We start from the raw sequence: 17903 nt of genomic DNA, 5'->3' as shown, positions 1-17903 counted from the left end.
TGTCAATGTGTCACATCCAGTGAACAAAATTTGCAACTATGATAATTTCGCCTTTTATCAAGGAAACCCACTTAGACATTGTTATTCACAATTTTTTCATGGTGGATAAAATTACACTAGGAGATATTTTTTCTAGTGAAAATTGGGGTTATAACTTGTAGGTTGTTCGCTTGAAAAACCATAAAATCAATTGGGTTACAAAACTGAAAAGAAGCAATCAAAACTGAAAAGAAACAATCAAAATTGTACTAAGCCACTTAATCAAATTGTATGATCTGAATATAACTAGCTTAATACACTAGGAGGACCATGTAATTATGTAGCCTTTTTTAGAGAAAGAACAATGTTTGGCAGACACACACACCTTTTGATGATTTTCGTTAATTTTTAGCTGCCTTTTTCTCATCAAGAATTATCTTATATCCTTGACAGTCTATACTATAGGTTAATTTGATATCCAGCACCAGCAAGCTGTATTCATGTTATCATTGAAATTTGACCAAAACACTAAATTTATCCTTCAACCTCAACATCTTGTATTGATTTACGGAAATCTCACTTAACTATATCAGCATACTCAAATATATGTTAGTATAAACTCCACCCCACAATTCTTAAATGCTAAACATTCAGCCATAAATTTTCTTCACACCCAAGGTTCGCAGCTACTTTTTGTTTAAGAATTCGGTTCGGTTTTTTTTGGGCGGTTCAGGGGTTCAAACCAGATCCAAACCGGTTTAATTCGGTTCGGGCGGTTTAGAGACTTCTTCTCATCCATTTAATTCGGTTCGGTTAACCGATCCGTTTTTTCGGGCGGTTTTTTCGGTTGAACCGGTTTGTTTCGGTTTTTGCCCACCCCTAGTTCTATCCCACAAATACAAAATTGAAGAGCGAAGAAGGAGAGAGAAAGGGGAACGCAGCAGCAAAAGAGCTCATTGAGAAGCTCCGATCTCGCTTTTTCTCTCTCTGGGTACGAATTCTACCTCTTTGTCTCTTTTTTCCCATGCTAACATTTTCAAATCGAAAGAAAACCCTCAATTTTCTATTTTAAACAAACCCATTTCACGATTTCTTTCAATGTCGGACTTATGATCACAAAACCCTAGTTTTGTTATGCAAGTACACTTGTTCGAAAAAAATATTTCCTCTTTTGGGAGTTTCTTGATTTTGGTCGTTTTTGTTGCTTATAGGCAATGCGAGGATTTTCTGTGCTTGGAACCCTTCTTTGGGTTCTAGGGTTTGAGTGTATTTAGGTGATTTTCACTGTCGATAGGTTGTTTGCTGTAACTGTTCTGCGTTTCCTGTGTAGTTTTTGCTTAATTGTAGAATTTGGTGTTAGTTTACTTAATTTTTTGAAAACCCCCTTTAAATTTGGTCCCAGAATTAGTGGCCACATTGATAAATGTTGGGGAAAAAACCCTTGAATTGTTTAATTTGATCGTTCATTCTATACATGAGCCCTTTATTAAGGGATTAAAGAAAAGTTTTAAGGGAATTTTTGTAATTTGCCCTTGTAAAAGAAAGCAGTAGGTAATTCAGCTCTAGCTGTCTAGCATTGTAAACACAGTTGATTTTGTTTAGAGACCCTTGTTCTTCCAAGTTAACTACTTTGAAGAAGCCCATTTGATGATCTCTTCCATCCCCGCCAACAATTTCGATATGAACTGCAATGACATTCAATTTCATACCTACAATCCCTAGACCCTAGCTCTTACATGAAGTCTTGTTAGTAAAAACTCTTCCATTTGGGGATTTCGTAAGTTTGGGCATTTTATTAGCAATGCAAGGATTGTTTAAACTCTATATATTAGTCAATTGAAGCTCATCCATTTTGGGTTTTAGAATTTGGAGTATATTTAGTTGATTTATTTGTTGATACCTTGTATAGACTCCTTGATAGATTTTCCTTTTTCCTTCTTGATTGCTGAAATTGCCCCTTTTGAGTTTGGTCTAAAAGTAAGTAGCCAACTTGACAAATTTAGGGCACTGACCCTTAAATTGTTTGATGTGATTGTTCATCCTATGCATCAACCTTATTAAGTGCTTTTTGGAAAAAAAAAACTAAGGGGATTTTGGTTATTAATTCTTGTAGAAGAAAGCAGTAGGTAATGCAGATAGCATTGTACATACGGTTGCTATTGTTTAGAAACCCTTGACTTTTGAGTTGTCTTTTGGTGCTATCTTCGGAATTTTAGGTGTATTATTATTATCACCATCATCTTTTGGGAGGACAGTTTCAAGGTTAATTGTATGTAGTGACTAGTGAAAAGTACTCTTTCTAAGTCGTTATGGTGTACGATTTAAGGAATAAAATCTCGGTGCATGCTTGATGCTGAAATTTTATAAGCCTTTTGATAGCAATTTTTGTTCTTCCTGTATTATCAGGTGCTTCTCTGTCTCTTGCAGTTTATTGTGTAGCATTGACTATCTTAATCAATTTCTTCACAAAGTGTTTTGATGTTACCTAAAGTAGACAAGATGCTCGAGGCAATATGGTTTTTTAGGAAGTCAGTTTAAACATAATACACTATTGTACTTTGTAATTTCTGTTGCAAATGGTTTGTGGATTTTCTTGTTATTGTTGTATGCAAATGGAGGCAACTGCTTGATTTGGAGGACGTATTATATATTCCATTGCAAGTTTGAATATCATTTTTTATCAGAAGAGGCTGCCAGATAAAATTCATGGTCTTTTAAAATATCGGTATGAATTCTTGGGAAGTTTGAAGCTGATTAGCAGTTTAGTACAGTAGTTTGCAGTTCTCGTTGGCAAACTATGTTATCTCTTTACTCCATCTGTGGAATGAAGAAGAGGTTTGTAGAGTTGAGTTTTGGATACCTTAACCTTCGTTAGCCACCTTTTTAAGTGAAAGATAAGGTAAGTGTGTCTAGGTTATATGTAAGGACATCATAAATGGTATTTGAACCTTTTTCAAATGTTCTAACATAGTTTACACAGTCACGTTGCCATTTTATCACTGTTTGATTATAGCATATCTATATTTATATCCATAAATGGCATCACAAATGTTCTAACATAGTTTACACAGTCACGTTGCCATGTTATCACTGTTTGATTATTCCACTCGTCTTTGGGTATTCATATCTATATTTCTATCCATTGCCTTTCATTTCTTGGATGCCGCTGGACGCATCTTTTATTGCATCGGATGCTTGAGTCATCTTTATGGCACCAGATGCTGCATTAACTACTTCTGATTATAGTATCATGCAGAAATTAGATTTAAATCTATTTATGAAGATGACTTATAACTAATTTCACAAATCATTATGGCCTATTTGATTGTTGATTGTGATTATATGTGCTTGGAATTACAATATTAATCCACTACATTGGTAATGAATTTTTTTTGTTTGCTTTGTCTTAGTTTATACTTTTCACTTGCAATACTATAAAACATTACATACTCATTGATTTCATGCCATGAAAAGGTGTCAGTTCGCAGGTATTTTCAATGGTAGTTGTCGATTTTTCTCCCCAATTGTACGGCTGTTTTTGAGATTCTGTCTTGCAGGAAAGGTCTTTGTGGTTCTTGTAAACTAAGTTACTTGTATTATGAGATACTCAGGACTAGAATTCAGCATCATTACCAGAAAGTTTTTGAAATACTAAGGAGGACCTAAGAGTATGTAGATCAATCTATCTACATACCACATATAAAGACTTTGCTACAGTTTGAGTTGGTTAGAAACATTTGGTGTTCTTACACTTCTTGGAAAATTTTGCTTATGGTTGGAAAAGGAGAATTTTGGGTGATAGCTGTTAAAGAGTGTCTTTGCTTCATCTGCATATTTAGCTACTTAAGCACAAATGGAGAAGTGTAGGTGATACATGGTCATGTCAGGAATTGAAACCCTCTAAGACTCAATGTGTAGAAACCTTTGTTTATTGGACTTGGGATGTTAGAAACATTCCTTAATGAGCAAGAGTGTAGTAGTAGGAAAGTTGCAGTCGTCAATTGAAATGATTTGTGGAGCATATGATACATGGATTTTCTTCTCTTTTTTTTATGCAAAAGAAAGTTGTTGCTTGATTTGGATGATGTAATATGCATCCCATTGCAAGTTTGAGTTTCAATTTTTTTTAGAAGAGACTAGCAGATATATTTCAGGGCTTTTAAAGTAAATGTGAAATTTTTTTGGAGGTTTGAAAGTAATCCACAATTTGGTAGGATTATCTAGTTTATGATGGATAAATGCTTGAGATGCTTAGCTAAAGTAATATGTTTCTCATTCAGAGACTGAATATATACTCAAGGTACGTGAAGGCTTCGATTGGATACATACTGACTTCTAACCATTTTGTTATCGTCTCAGTATACCTCTTAGAAATATTTAATACGACACATCTTTTATTATAGGACAAGTTGGAGAGGTGAAAAACATAAAATTTGATTTTCGATTTCTTGGTGCTAATACTGCAGATAACATTGAATGAAGTGGATCTTCGTTTCATTTTCCTACTATTGAATTTGAATATAACATTTCGCTTATGAAAGATTCCCAAATGAGAGGCAAGAATCAACCCCCCTCCTCCTCCCTCCGTGCTTTTGTGTGTCTGTTCATGGACATTTACATGCATGTGTTTATGTGCTGCTTCATCATGGACCATGGTAGTGGGATTTCAAACCTATATACCTTTACCTCTAATAAATAATTACTTTGCAGTTTGTCAGTTTGTCTATTAATTTCCCCCTTTATAATTATGATGAAAGTTTGTTAGACTGGTTATTGATATTGTTCTTGGACTTCAATGCATCTAAATCCTAGAAGTTTAAGCTTATTGAGTAGATTTTTGTGGTCCAAAACAGGTTGTTGGATTGGTTATCTTGTTATTTTCCTTGGACTTTAGTGCATTCAAATCCAAGCTGTTTAAGCTTATCATGTCCAAATTTACGATCCGAAGCTAATTGTTCTCTTATAATTGGGGTAAGGACTTGGCTGTTCAGTTACCATATACAACCATATAACAATATTTTTCCAGCAGGAAAGAAGAATGATATGTTGGGCTATCATTAATTATCAACTAAGTAGTGTACTGAAGAGTTAGCTGTGCGGTTTTGGTCTCTGCTTGTAGAACAAGATGCCATGAAACAGGTTTTTGTCTATGTAGATTCTGTTAGTGGTAAGAACCCTTAAAAGGATAAACTATTTAGATTGTATAAAAATATGGCTAGGAAAAGACACTATTTGAGCTATTGACTCGATAGCTAGGGTAGTGGAGTACGAGTTACCTAGTTGGTACAGACATACATTAAGGAAATTAGTACGTATTAGGAGGAATCCTGGTATAGCTGAAGTCTGAGAAGTTTCTGCTTAGGCGGTTGACGATTCCTAGGGGGGCTTTCGTTTGTGATTTTCTACCTAAGGTTCTTGAAATGAAAAGAAAAAGATAACTCAAATTTGGAGGCTTGGAGTAAACGACTCCACTCTATGGAGAGGCTGCTAAAAAGAAAGTATTTTACATTATGTTTTTTCTTTGCAATATATCTCCAAAGAGAAAGTGATAAAAGAAGCAGAGTTTGTTTTTGTGGGAGGTTTGTGTGTGTGCGCGTGCGCGTATTCCCTTCTTTTATTATTGTTGTTCTTTCTTTGGTGTTTTTTCTGGTGGGGACGGGGGAGGGGTGCAAGTAATATGCAAAAAAAATGATGGCTGCTCTTAAAAAGGCTTTGCAGACACTACCAAAGTTATATCCCCATTTCTTAATTTAAAAAAACAATTAAAGAAAATAGTTACAATACAGAAATACAGCAAATATTGATAAAGAATGACACAATTGTCATGTGCTTCCAAGTATATCTCATACATCTAAGGAAGCTCACATATCTGACAATACCTTATGAAATGTAAACATCAAATACTATGGCATCTTATTGATAAGTATGCATATTCAATTTAGGTATACCCATGATTTATGTATGAAAAATCATAATTATTATTGCATTTCATGGCTAAAAGTTTCATAAGTGGTGATAAAATCCTTTCAAGAATTATCTTCAAGTTTGTAAAAAAGATAAAAAAAAACATACCTAACAAAACGATAAAACAAAAAAATTAGAATTGAAAAAGAATAATTGTGAAATTAAACATGATAACATAAAAGAACTATAATGATCTCTACCTGAATTTTCAGAAACAACTTGAGAGGGTTTTTTAAATAAAAAAATCGATGATGAGTTCTAGTATGTGCTGACCTTTGGAAATTTTTGCAAAAAAATAAACCAAAGATCATAAATGAACTGTGAAAGGAGTAAAAAAATAAGAATGAAAAATTTGCAACTCTTATTCAATCTTCACAATAAAAAGCATGGATGGATAGGATAACATTAACAACAAGAGATTTGGTAAGTTTAAAAAAATTCTAGAGTTAGTTAGATCTAGGTAATTGAGATTTCAATTGATTTAAAGTCCTTTGCGTGTTCCCAAAAATGAGCAGTATATTTGATTTCTTAAAATTAAATTAATCAATAAATATGACATATAAAACTCTGTTTAGCTAAAGAGTTGAGTACGTAAGTTAATTGTTATTATTATTATTATTATTATTATTATTATTATTATTAATGTAAAATGATGTTTATATATGTAACCAATGTTTAAAATTGTATTTATTAAAAAAACTGTTATTAATTTAGTAGTAATTTTCAGAAAAATTGCATAATTATAATATATACAATAGCTATATTTCTTATATAAAGAAATCTCAAAAATATATATCAACAATTTAGAGGATCTTTCTGATCATTTGGAGTTCTTTTTTTTCCACATCATGATTTTTAAATGTAAATTTGGTAATAATATTAATTGTTCACCTTTGTTTGTACAATTCTATAAGCGTATTAGGATGACATTCATACAAAGATAAGGCAGGTATTAGAAGACAGAAATGTGTTTATGAGATTATTTTTAAAATCGAGGTATAGAAACATGGAGGTATGAGGTTAAATTTGAAGGGGATAAAATAATATATGATAGGTTTTGGAAGATATAAATGCGTTTTCGGTGTGTTTTCTAAGTAAGATAGCAAAACATGAAGTTATAACCGTGCTTAGCACGGGATAAAATACTAGTATAGTTATAACTTATAACAATACTGGAGTTCTACAGGTAAGACGGTTAAAGTTTGATGTCCATATTAATGATGAAAACAAAATTTGTTTGAGACGTCTCAAGTTAAAACATCATTATCGACTTTGTTATAAAATGGGAAAAAAAAGATCATAAAGTAAGTTGGACCTCTTAAAATGCCATTTTTTTAAAAAACATTCCTGTTTTTTCTCTCTCACCAAATAGTAACTTTAAGTAAAACATTGTGAAAAAATTAATTTAAAAAGGGTATATGTGCAAAACGAACTAACTATTCTGTGCCAGTTTCAGTTCATTGGTCCAAATCTCCAATTCCTACAACATTTCTTCTCCATGGTCCCAAGGAATGTTTCCTTTTCCCCAGTTTCTCTCCTTGAGCTCCTCCCAAATTAGGGTTAGGGTTAGAATTTCAAGATCCAGATCTCCCCCAAATCCTCCACCATGAGCTCCGGCTACAGCCCGATCCCAACGACGGCCCCACCGTCCTATTTTTTCCCCTTTTGTTCTCTAGTTCTTAGTTGGCGTTTTTCCATGCAGATGGGGTGGGCAGGGGTTAGATAATATGTAAAATTAAAATGATGGCTGCCATGATAATCCTTTCCATACATTATCTAAGTCGTATTCCCAATTCCTCCAACATTAGTATGATCTATTGGTTTGCTTACATGTTATCTTTTATATATTGTTTGTTCAAACAATTTTAGTCGATTTTATTGTGTTTGATGATGTTGTAATTTGTTATCTTTCTCCAAAACATCTCTAGTTAGTGCATGTTAACTGGGCAATGTTTTCTTTACAATTTCATGTTTATACTGTCTTTCCTGGTCGTAATAACATCATGCTACTGGACTAGCATATTGGCATTAGATGTTATAGTTTGTACTTTTTCATGTTAAAATTGTGGGTGCAGTTGGTTGCTGGTAAATTCTGATCAGAGCCTGAATGGTCAGTCTTTAAATAATCAGCTAAATGGCTACTTTTGAAATAAATTGCATAAACATATGAATTATCTGTCGATAGATGCTGAGCAGACCTTAGTTTTCACAAGGTCCTAAGATTGATTAAAAGTACGATACATCACAAAAGGCATATTCACTGTTGTGAATCTATTGCTTGGAAAGGCATTGGTCCTTCCCCTTTTTTCTATTTTTCTTTTTCATGAATTCTTTTTTATCCTTTTCAGTCTCTCTTTTCCTGTTTCTTTTTATTCAGTGGAACGTAATATGAATGTTTTAAGGAGGGAACACTGAACGCGACATTTTGCTTTTTCTGCTTAGAATTTGCTGCCCTAATATGAATCCAATGACTGAAAGCATGTTAATCCAATCTCAAGACTGATTTCATTTGACATGGGATACATTTTGTGTGAAATGCTTTCTAATAATAAAATTTATATATCAAGAAGGCTCATCATATTTATTGTTTATTGGGTTTTCAATAGATCACAACCATGGTGTTTCTTGAGATTGACATGGCAGGGAACATCCTGATCCCACCTGATCAACTCGACACAAAAGGCCTCCTCCTACACAAAGCAATAATCCTTCGCCTACTGCAAGATATCGCGTCAAAAAAGTCAACCAAGGAGCATGGATGCTACGTTGCTGTCACTTCTCTGAACAAAATCGGCGAAGGCAAGATCCGAGAGCTAACTGGTGATGTTCTGTTCCCCGTGGCCTTCAAGTGCCTTGTGCAGAAGCCGTGCAAAGGCGAGATCTTGGTTGGAACCGTGGATAAGATTCTAAAGCACGGGATATTCCTCAAGTCTGGACCATACGATAGCATTTTTCTTTCTGAGAAGAAAATGGGAGATTATCATTTTGTCGCTGGAGAAAACCCGGTGTTTATGAATGAGAAGCGGTCCAAAATGGAGAAGGATGGCATGGTGAGGTTCAAGATTCTAGGATTTCGCTGGAATGAAGTCGACAGGGCCTTTCAGGTTCTCGCAACAATCGCGGGTGACTTCCTCGGCCCCATCTCTGATTTCTAGGCTTCTGCTGTAAAACTCTTGTGTAGTTAAAGACTTTATCCTATGTAGTTGTTTCCATATAGAATGGATGCTCCTGCAAATTGAGCTTGGTGTTTTGGAATTCTGTGTTATGTGATCCCCTTTTGTTTAGAGGGGAAGCAAGCTCAAGTTTGTACTATGACACATTGCAGTGCACTAATGTTGTAGGTCTCAACTGTCTAAAAAATGTTCTCTAAAGATTGTTGCGTTTGCGTTGTCAAAATTGGTTTTGGTGAATTAGGATTATTTCCTGTGGACGTGATATTATGCATTTATCAGCTTTAGCTATCTACATGCGACATGAACTTAGGGGGTGTTTGTTTGCATGCAAGTGAAAGATGAAAGTGAGAAAATTACTTTTATTTAAATTTAAGGTGTTTGTTTTCATGTAAATGGTTATGAAATTGAGATGTAAGAAAGTTGTCACATAAGATTTAATGCAATTTTGACTTCCCCTAAAAAAGTGATGAAGTCACATGAAAGTGACAAAAATGTAGCTAATTTAATTAAATGATTTTAATTGTATTTTCTAATTAATCTTATTCTGTCACGTTATTTTTACATTGCACTCTCGATAATAATTTAATTTTTTAAACAAACATTGTATTTCACTTGCGTACTGATATGGATGTAAAAGTTATTTGTAAAAAGTAGCTTACATATTTTAAATTCTTGCCAAACACCCCCTATCCTGTGGGAGATTTGAGTAAACCCAAAGCTGGGGCCTACAGAAACACTTAAGCCTCAGATCAATTGATATCACAACAATTCAAACAGCATGTTGAATGGAGTATGTATTTGTTTGCTCTTGTTATTTTTGCCAATAACATGAAACCCATAGTTGCATCCAAATGAACATGGCCCATTTGGTGGGCTTTTTCTTCGCTTTGTTACAGCTGTAGCCTATGTGGCTGTGGCCCCACAAAACATGTATGTGTTGAAATTTGAGTATGAGATATTTTAAGTGCATCCACAAAGACTGTCAAGATACCCCTCATATTTTACATATTTGCAAATTTACCTCTAAAATGCTGATATTTGTAAAATTACCTCTCATTTCTTTCACATTTGATTTTTTCCACACCTCCCACCCCATAATTGTGGTTTCAAAGTATGCGATGTCAAAAAGTTTCCAATAAATTTGCAATATTTTCCCGTTTGTAAACTTAAATTATCAAGTGGGTGAGATAGTATTTATAAAATTACGCCAAAAAACTCAAAGAAACTTTTTTTTCAAGATAATTCCTCCAACTTCCATTGAATAAAAAATTCGCTATTTTTTCTCTCTAACCAAAATATCAAATAGGAACTTTTAAGTAAAACACTGTTAAAAAAACCAATGTAGAGTAGAGGAGTATATGCGCAAAAAAAAAAAGCTAGTTATCCTATTCCGAGTTCAATTCATTGGTCCAAAGACCAAGTCCACATACATTTTCCGTTGCATCTCTCCCCCAAAAAGAACGTTTCTTTTTCCCTCATTTGTTTCTTCCCCTTGAATTGGTCCTCCAAAATTAGGGTTAGGGTCTCAAGGTCCAGATCTCGCCCAATTCCCTGATCTAGGGTTCCACCATGAGCTGACCGCTTTTACGCGACGCGGATGCCAACGAAGGCCGGCCACCGCGCAATCAACGGGCTCCTCGCGTGCGCTCGGCTGCCGCCAGCCGCGCGGCCGGCCGAACGGCCGTCTCCTCGCACGGCCTGCCGCGATCTGGTCTCCACCTAGCGCCAGCGCCGAAAGCCGGCTATCGTCGACTGCCGCCGGGCCGGCGGCCCCGCAGTGGCGCGAGCTGCGGGTGTGCGACGCGGCGCCCGGTCTGCTTCTCTGCCGCGGCGCGCTCCTGCCTCCGGCTCCGGCGAGGCCCGCGGCCCTCCGCCTCCGCGCCGGCAACGGCCGTCTACGGCACGTTCCGCGTCAACTATACGCGCCCGCATGATCGCCGCTCAAGCTCATACCCTGCTTGCCCTCAAGCCCCTTGCCTCTACGGCGACCCCCATCTCATGCTCGTTTTCAGCTCCGGCGGTTCCTTCGGTCGGCTCTTGGTTCTTGCCCTACTAGGGCTTCTGTGCGCGACGATGCCGCGGCGTGCGTCGTCCGCTCGGTGCCGATCTGTCGACGAATCGGGCGTGGGGGGGGGGGGGGGGGGGGGGGGGTGGGAGGGGGGGGGCAGGGTGCTGGTCGCCCTCGCCCCGTCGAGTGGGCGTGACGGGGTGGTGGCGGCTGGTGTTATCGGTGGTGTTGGGGGGACGAATGTGTTGGGTCGCTGGCGGCGTTCGGCGGTTGCCTTGGGATTATTGTGGTGCATGCGACGTTTAGGATCACTGATGATTTGTTTCTTGATGAGAATGAGGCGGTCAATGGGGGGTTGCTCGCGTCGGTGGTCGGGAGCCCGATGAGGCAGCCGTACGTGAGATTGGGGTGAATTCTTGAAAAGGAATGATTTTTTGTTCTTCTCTTTTTAAGGAGAGATGATGGTCCTAATGCTAACAGTTCTCGAAGCTTCGACGATTGAGGTTTGATGCTCCTTGTACATCCTTGTAATTTCCTTTTGCTTTCCTTTTGTGAATTGTTATGGCAACTTTGGCTTCGAATATGCATGGCTGGTTTGCTTCAAGTCGGGAATTTGGAAGTCGTAATGTGGTATTATATGTTTGTGCTCTTCTTTTTGAGGTTTGGTTCCTGGTTTGGTTTTTGAGGTTTGCTTCAAGTTGGGAACTTGGAAGTCATAATGTGGTGTTATATGTTTGTCCTCTTCTTTTTGAGGTTTGGTTTTCCTTTACTGACTGTCTATGCGTGAAGGGAAATTATTTGTAATGGCTATCATCTTGCTGAAACTGTATATGCAATTCAATATTTCTTCAAGTCATGGCATTAAAAACAACTTCTCCTGATTTTTGTTGTTAAGAACTTAAAATTTATTGCATATTTGTATAGTTTATTATAGTATTGCATTCTAATTGTGCATATCAGGTACTTTGTTTAAGAACCTTCTAGAATCATGTTATCTTTTTTCCTTATTACACGGATACTGGTGTGTGTGTGTGTGGACGCAGGCATGGGTGTTGATTCAAGGCACTGCAAATTTTTAAACGGTAGGATACAAGGATTGGCTATATATACATACATACACACATACATACATACATACATATTGAAATTTATAATGTATATGAGATCGATGTTGTTTTTTTCATTCATATGTTATGAGAACTAAGCGTGCCTTGATGAAGTAAGGCTTGAGAGACCTCTTGATTATAGTGTAGATCCCTTTCAGTTGATTAACTATCAGTTGAGAATCGCCATACACTGTAAGAGGATCAATCTTCATCCCCAAAGCTATCTTTTTAACGTTTTTATGTTTCTTTTATTAAGTATATTATAAATTGAAAAACTGCTCATCTTTGAACTAGATATCCAAACAATCCTTTAAATTCATACTTATGCATTGGGGTATTGGCTGAAATGAATTCAACCTAAGTCCAACGAGTTGCAGTAGAAATTTGACGTGAAGTGTAAGATATACGTCCAAGAAGTGTATCATGAGTGTTTTAAGCTAAAACATGTATTATATAATCGAGAGCATGTCAGAATAAAAATATATATATTCAAGAAGTATCCAAGGAGTGTTGAACAGGGACGCGGATATGGGAAGTGTCGGACACGGACACAGGAGTCAAAACGAAGTGGTGGGCTAATCTAGCTTTTTATTAAATGTTATTGTTTTCTTCTCTTAAGTGTTAAGGAGAGGGTTTATAATCAAGTAACCATGAGGAACTCTTTTCCTTTTTAAATGGATCTTGATGAAAAAAGGACACATGTATCTGAAGGGATATGTAAAACGTACTTCCAGCGGTAGATTGAAGCACTGATGGCACTGCTTAGCTATATTTAGTCAGAGGTTTCATGCATTGGTCATTTCTGTTGGCTTATGTAAATTTACTAAAATGAAGGTATTCGAATCTATGTTTCTAGATGGGCTGACGAGCTGGCCGAAAAGGAGAAAGTGTTTTAGGTTGCAAGAGATTTATATACTTCTGTACATGATAGTTTAATCTTTCAGTGGTAGGATGCTAAAGTTGATGTTGATCTCGAATTAGCAAGGACGCACTTAGAAGAGATATATGATAGGATTTTGGAATATATGATGACATAGGAATTTTATGGCTGGTGCTAAAGTCTTCAAGTGTTTTAGTGGGCTAATAACTTGGAGGCATTTGAGCATAAGTTATTAGTGCTTTTTATCGGCTTTGATTTTATATTTATCACATACAAGCACATTCTTGTATGTCTACATTCGCACATGGTTGCGCATGGTGTTAGTTCGTACATAGTGCCACCAGGGCTCTTTCGTGATCTTTTCTTACATGGTTTCTATTGTTTAAGCACAAAATTATCATCGATTCTTATTCTTAATATGCGAGAGGTGGCTTTTTTATAATTTTTAGATATTTAGATAAATTGGTCCATAGGAAATTCCGTCCTTTTTTTTAGTTTCTTTTTCCCCTTTCCCCATGCTATGGTGGCTCCAAACTTGCAGAATAAGTTCAGAATTATCTGTGTAATTTCATTTCTTTATTCCTCTTTAGCAATTCGAGTTTCTCCCACTGTTGCATAATAATACTTGTTTTGCCATAATTTCTGTACGTTCTCTTCTGTTCAAATTGAACTTTGCATATGTTGGAACATGCTTTTGCTTGACTACTTTGTTCAACCGTCTAGATGACCGTACGTATTTTCTAATTAGCATATTTGCTTGCCTAAGCTGTTCATGACTCAAAGCTGGGTAAACCCATGAGGGTTTTACAGACATCTTGAGAAATATTTCGAGGTTCTGTAAGGAGTCATCCTCGTGTGGTGTTTAGCTTATTTTCCCTGATTTAGGAGTGCAGTGTTGGAGAGGATTTCAGAATTTTTGATGTCTGAATTCCATAAGAACGAAAAGGGAGAAGGTATCCTTTTCCAAAGTTTTCTCCCCAGAAAAATACATGCCAACTGCGCATTATTCAACTTCTTAACATTTGCCATCAATATTCCATTACAAACTTGCAACTCTACCTGCAAAAAGAGAACCCAAGCTACTTTTCTTTCCCAGGATATGTTGTTGTTAGCTTTTTTTAGGCCTGATAAGGCTGATCGCGAATGATATGAGCAGAGAATGTTTTAATGTGCGTATGGTACATATGCATATGGACCTGCTAAAATATGATTGTTTTTTTTTTTTTTTTTGTATGGACCTGCTAAAATGTGATTTGAGGTTGAGTATGAGCTGGACTTCGAAGATGGGCCCTTCCACTTCACTCTCATATTCTTTTGTTTCGTTCTGTACACATTAATCAAGCAGTTCTCTATCCTCAAACTGCAGTGTCCTTTATCCTAGGATGAGGTACACAGACTGTTCAGAAATTTTTATTAAGGTGTGAACTAAGGGTCCATTTGGATGAAGAATAGGGGGGCTTTGGATTTATGACACAGTTTGCTTTTATTAAAATTTCCAAGAATATCAATTTTTTTTTTGTTACTTTTGGGTAACTATTATGAAACCCTTTCCAAGTTTGATCATTTGTTAGGAAACCCCCCTATCATCGTCAGTTTCTTATTACAAAACCCTTGCTGTTAATACTACCGCTAACTAGTCCTTAACCGTATGTGCAAGGTATATGCTGTTTTTCTCGCTGAAAATACGTACCTTAATTATCATATTATGCTTCCCCAAAGTATTATTGACATCAATCGCCTACTTCCTCTCCACATCAAGCCTAGCGGATAACAAAGTATTTGCGACATCTCACTGATTATTTAAAAAAAAATAGAAGAAGTCCATTGCATCCTCTTCCGCTTTCTGTATACTGATCACAACTTTATCATGTTTTTGATTCGCCCTCGCTAACATATTCTTCGGAACTAAGGGGTTGTTTGGTTCCCCATTTTTGAGGGAAAGCCACTATTGAAAGCCTGTCAAATGTGTCAAAAATGTTACTTTTTGGCAGGCTTTCAAGCAAAATCCTCTTTTTTTAGAAGCGTTTTTGCTTAAAGCCTGCCAAAGAAGTGACACTTTGGCAGGCTTTCAAAAGAATTTTTTTTTTAACCAAACAGCCCCTAAAAACACTATTTTAGCTGTTCCTCGTATATAATATTTATGTATATAATAAGTAATCAAACTTGCTCAGTGTATCATAATAATTACCCTTTGTTTATGTAATGAAAAAGTGACAGTGGGGGTTTCCTAATAATAAGTGATCAAACTTGCTCAGTGCTTCATAATAATTACCCTTCATCTACGTTGAAAGTTACGTTGCATTTTAGATGTAAGGTTTCCGCTCTCTTCTCAAAATCCTTGTGAGAGGAGAAGATTTTGGAAACAAGATTCTCTTGATGTGTCATCAAATCCCAAATCCTAATTACTATCTTTCCTTGAAAATGTGGCTGCTAAAAACGCAAGGATATACGCCGAAGCCTAAACATTACTATCTTTCTAGGAATGGCGTAACATTCAGGAGGACCGTTTATGGGCCAAATATATGGGCCGCCCAAGCTCATCACACGCGCTAACATGGGTCATTCAATGCAAAAGCAGATCAAGTCCACCTTTGTCGGTTGACACCCGAGAGCCCATTTATTGCTGACGTCACCCCCCGCACACCCATGCACGTGATTATCCCATTCCCAGCACCGACCTTTTACGTGGGGAGATCAAGGAACTTAGACCCCCGAGGTCACGTGCCTCCCCCCCTCTCTCACGGGGGAACCATCTGCCAGCTGTAATAATAACCTAATATCAAAATGAACAATTTGAACTGTTTCACGCAAAACTCTCCTAAAACTGTATTAACAATTGAAATTATCTCTAAACTGTACATAAACTCCGCTTAACTATTGAAAAAATTTCCTGAACCGTAACAAACCAAAAAATTTATTGTGAAAACGTTGGGGTGATGAAAAGCGCAAGTCGTGCGTGTCATAAGTTTCGGACGCTTTGCACCGTGATCAAGGCTTTGGGGGTTCGTTGGAAAATCACAAAAGTTGAGGGCTTTTCGGACTTTTAACCCATCAAATTTGTACATACATACGTATTTTAGTATACGATCAATGATTTGTGATGGCTCCGTCTGCAGGCGAGAGAGTGATAATGGGGCCCACTACAGTCAAACGGATTGCTCGCGGATCTCCAGGACCGGATCGGTTACGCGACAGCAACCGCGGAATAGAACACTGTTTCCTTCAATGATGACGCGTGTCCAGTTGGATTCCCGTTGGATGACGTGGATTGTTTTCATTCGTTAATTAGAGTTTGAATTAGGTTTTACCTTAGACAGGTGATTGGATCGTCGGCAGGCCTTGTTTCGGTCTATACGGCGTATAATGTGACCAAAATTTCTGCTTATCTTATTAAAGTTTTAAATTTAAGATATATGGCTCTTTTTTATGGGAGCCCCCGTGTTCTACTGAAATTACATTATCTAGATGTATGCATCATTCTACAATGTCATAAATTGCATTACTGATTTGTATTAATGTAGCCATGTTATCCTAAACAATGATATATATATAGCAGGCTTGAGTTTTCTTTTGTATGTGATAGTTGTAGAGTGCAACATATATGGATTTCATTACAAAGAATTTGAATCCGAACCCTTAGTGCAGTAGGACTATGTAGTTCTTAGTATAATGGGACATATGTTAGAACTATTTAATTCTCTCTTTTTGTTTTTTTATAAAATTAGAGTTTCACACATACTACTCTTTCATGAGTAAGTAAAGTGTTGTTCTTGAAAGTGAAAAAGTACGCTACATCAAATTTATCAAAAATCAAGTTATGTAAGTATCAAAAGTGGATGTGGAAATTTGCTTTTAACTTAGGGTATAAAAAGTACACATCAATAAATTAGGATGGATAAAGTACACATTAATCAATAAATATCATTTAAGTTCGCTATTCATAGATTGAATTTTCAATCTATATACCTTCAAATAAAATTCTGAAATAATGTCCATTTTCATCAACGTAGTCAATGTAATGTTGTAAGAGCATCTCCAACAGCTTCTCTAAAATTTTCTCCAAAATGGGGAAGCAAAAGTCATATTCTCCAAATTATTTTTACACCAACTTCAACAGCTTCCCTATTTTGAAGAATCTCTTTTTTCCTCCAAAAATTTGAAGAATGCTACAGATTTGGGGAAGCTTCCCCATTTTTTCTCCTCCATCCTTATTTTGGGGAATGAGATGGGAGAATCTGTTGGACCAAAAACCTAACTATATTCTCCAAAAGTGAGAAATGGGGAAGCTGTTGGAGATGGTCTAACTAAATCAATATAGCAATAAAATTTCATAAAACTAGGACATGACCTCGGTAACAACAATATTACATGAGTGAAAAGGCATTTTATCTATCATGCTAATAATACTTTACATAAACCCCAAATCATACAAGAAAACAGATTAGATAGATGAACAGGAATTGGTGTTGAACTCGAAATTTTCATTTAAAAATCATGGAGTTGACAAATTGTAAACAAAACTAGGACTTTTCAGTAAATAAACCCCGTTACACCCTCTCGCCACCCTCTAACTAACTGTCTCCAGACAATTCTCACGCCCTTCACTTTCCCTCCACACGCAAACCTAAGAATCCCCAAAAAAATTAGAAAATAAATTTTTAAAAAAAAATTAAAACCCAAACCCCAATTTCTTCCTGCTGCTTCTCTCTGAGCTGCATCAAATCTCGCAAACCCTAACCCTAACCCTAGAAAATTCCCCCAAATGCTCGTCCCCTTTGATCGAAGATGAGGCT

The 17903-nt window shown here is 36.6% G+C and overlaps 1 protein-coding gene across 1 annotated transcript; it reads left to right on the top strand.

Annotated features, from left to right (window-relative positions):
- On the top strand, nucleotides 856-9339 carry LOC109834490 (DNA-directed RNA polymerase V subunit 7). The gene is made up of 2 exons (XM_020402524.1): nucleotides 856-970; nucleotides 8550-9339. Exon 2 carries the CDS (start codon nucleotides 8559-8561, stop codon nucleotides 9096-9098), a length of 540 nt encoding a protein of 179 aa, XP_020258113.1. The 5' UTR covers nucleotides 856-970; nucleotides 8550-8558; the 3' UTR covers nucleotides 9099-9339.

The sequence above is a fragment of the Asparagus officinalis genome, chromosome 3, assembly GCF_001876935.1.
Source record: "Asparagus officinalis chromosome 3, Aspof.V1, whole genome shotgun sequence".
NCBI lineage: Eukaryota > Viridiplantae > Streptophyta > Magnoliopsida > Asparagales > Asparagaceae > Asparagus > Asparagus officinalis.
Note: the sequence above shows the minus strand (reverse complement) of the source record. Positions and strands in the feature narration are given on the sequence as shown.

What these genes read in the sequence shown, in the direction of transcription:
- LOC109834490 (XM_020402524.1), top strand. Translation starts at nt 8,559, where the DNA reads ATGGTGTTTCTTGAGATTGACATGGCAGGGAACATCCTGATCCCACCT.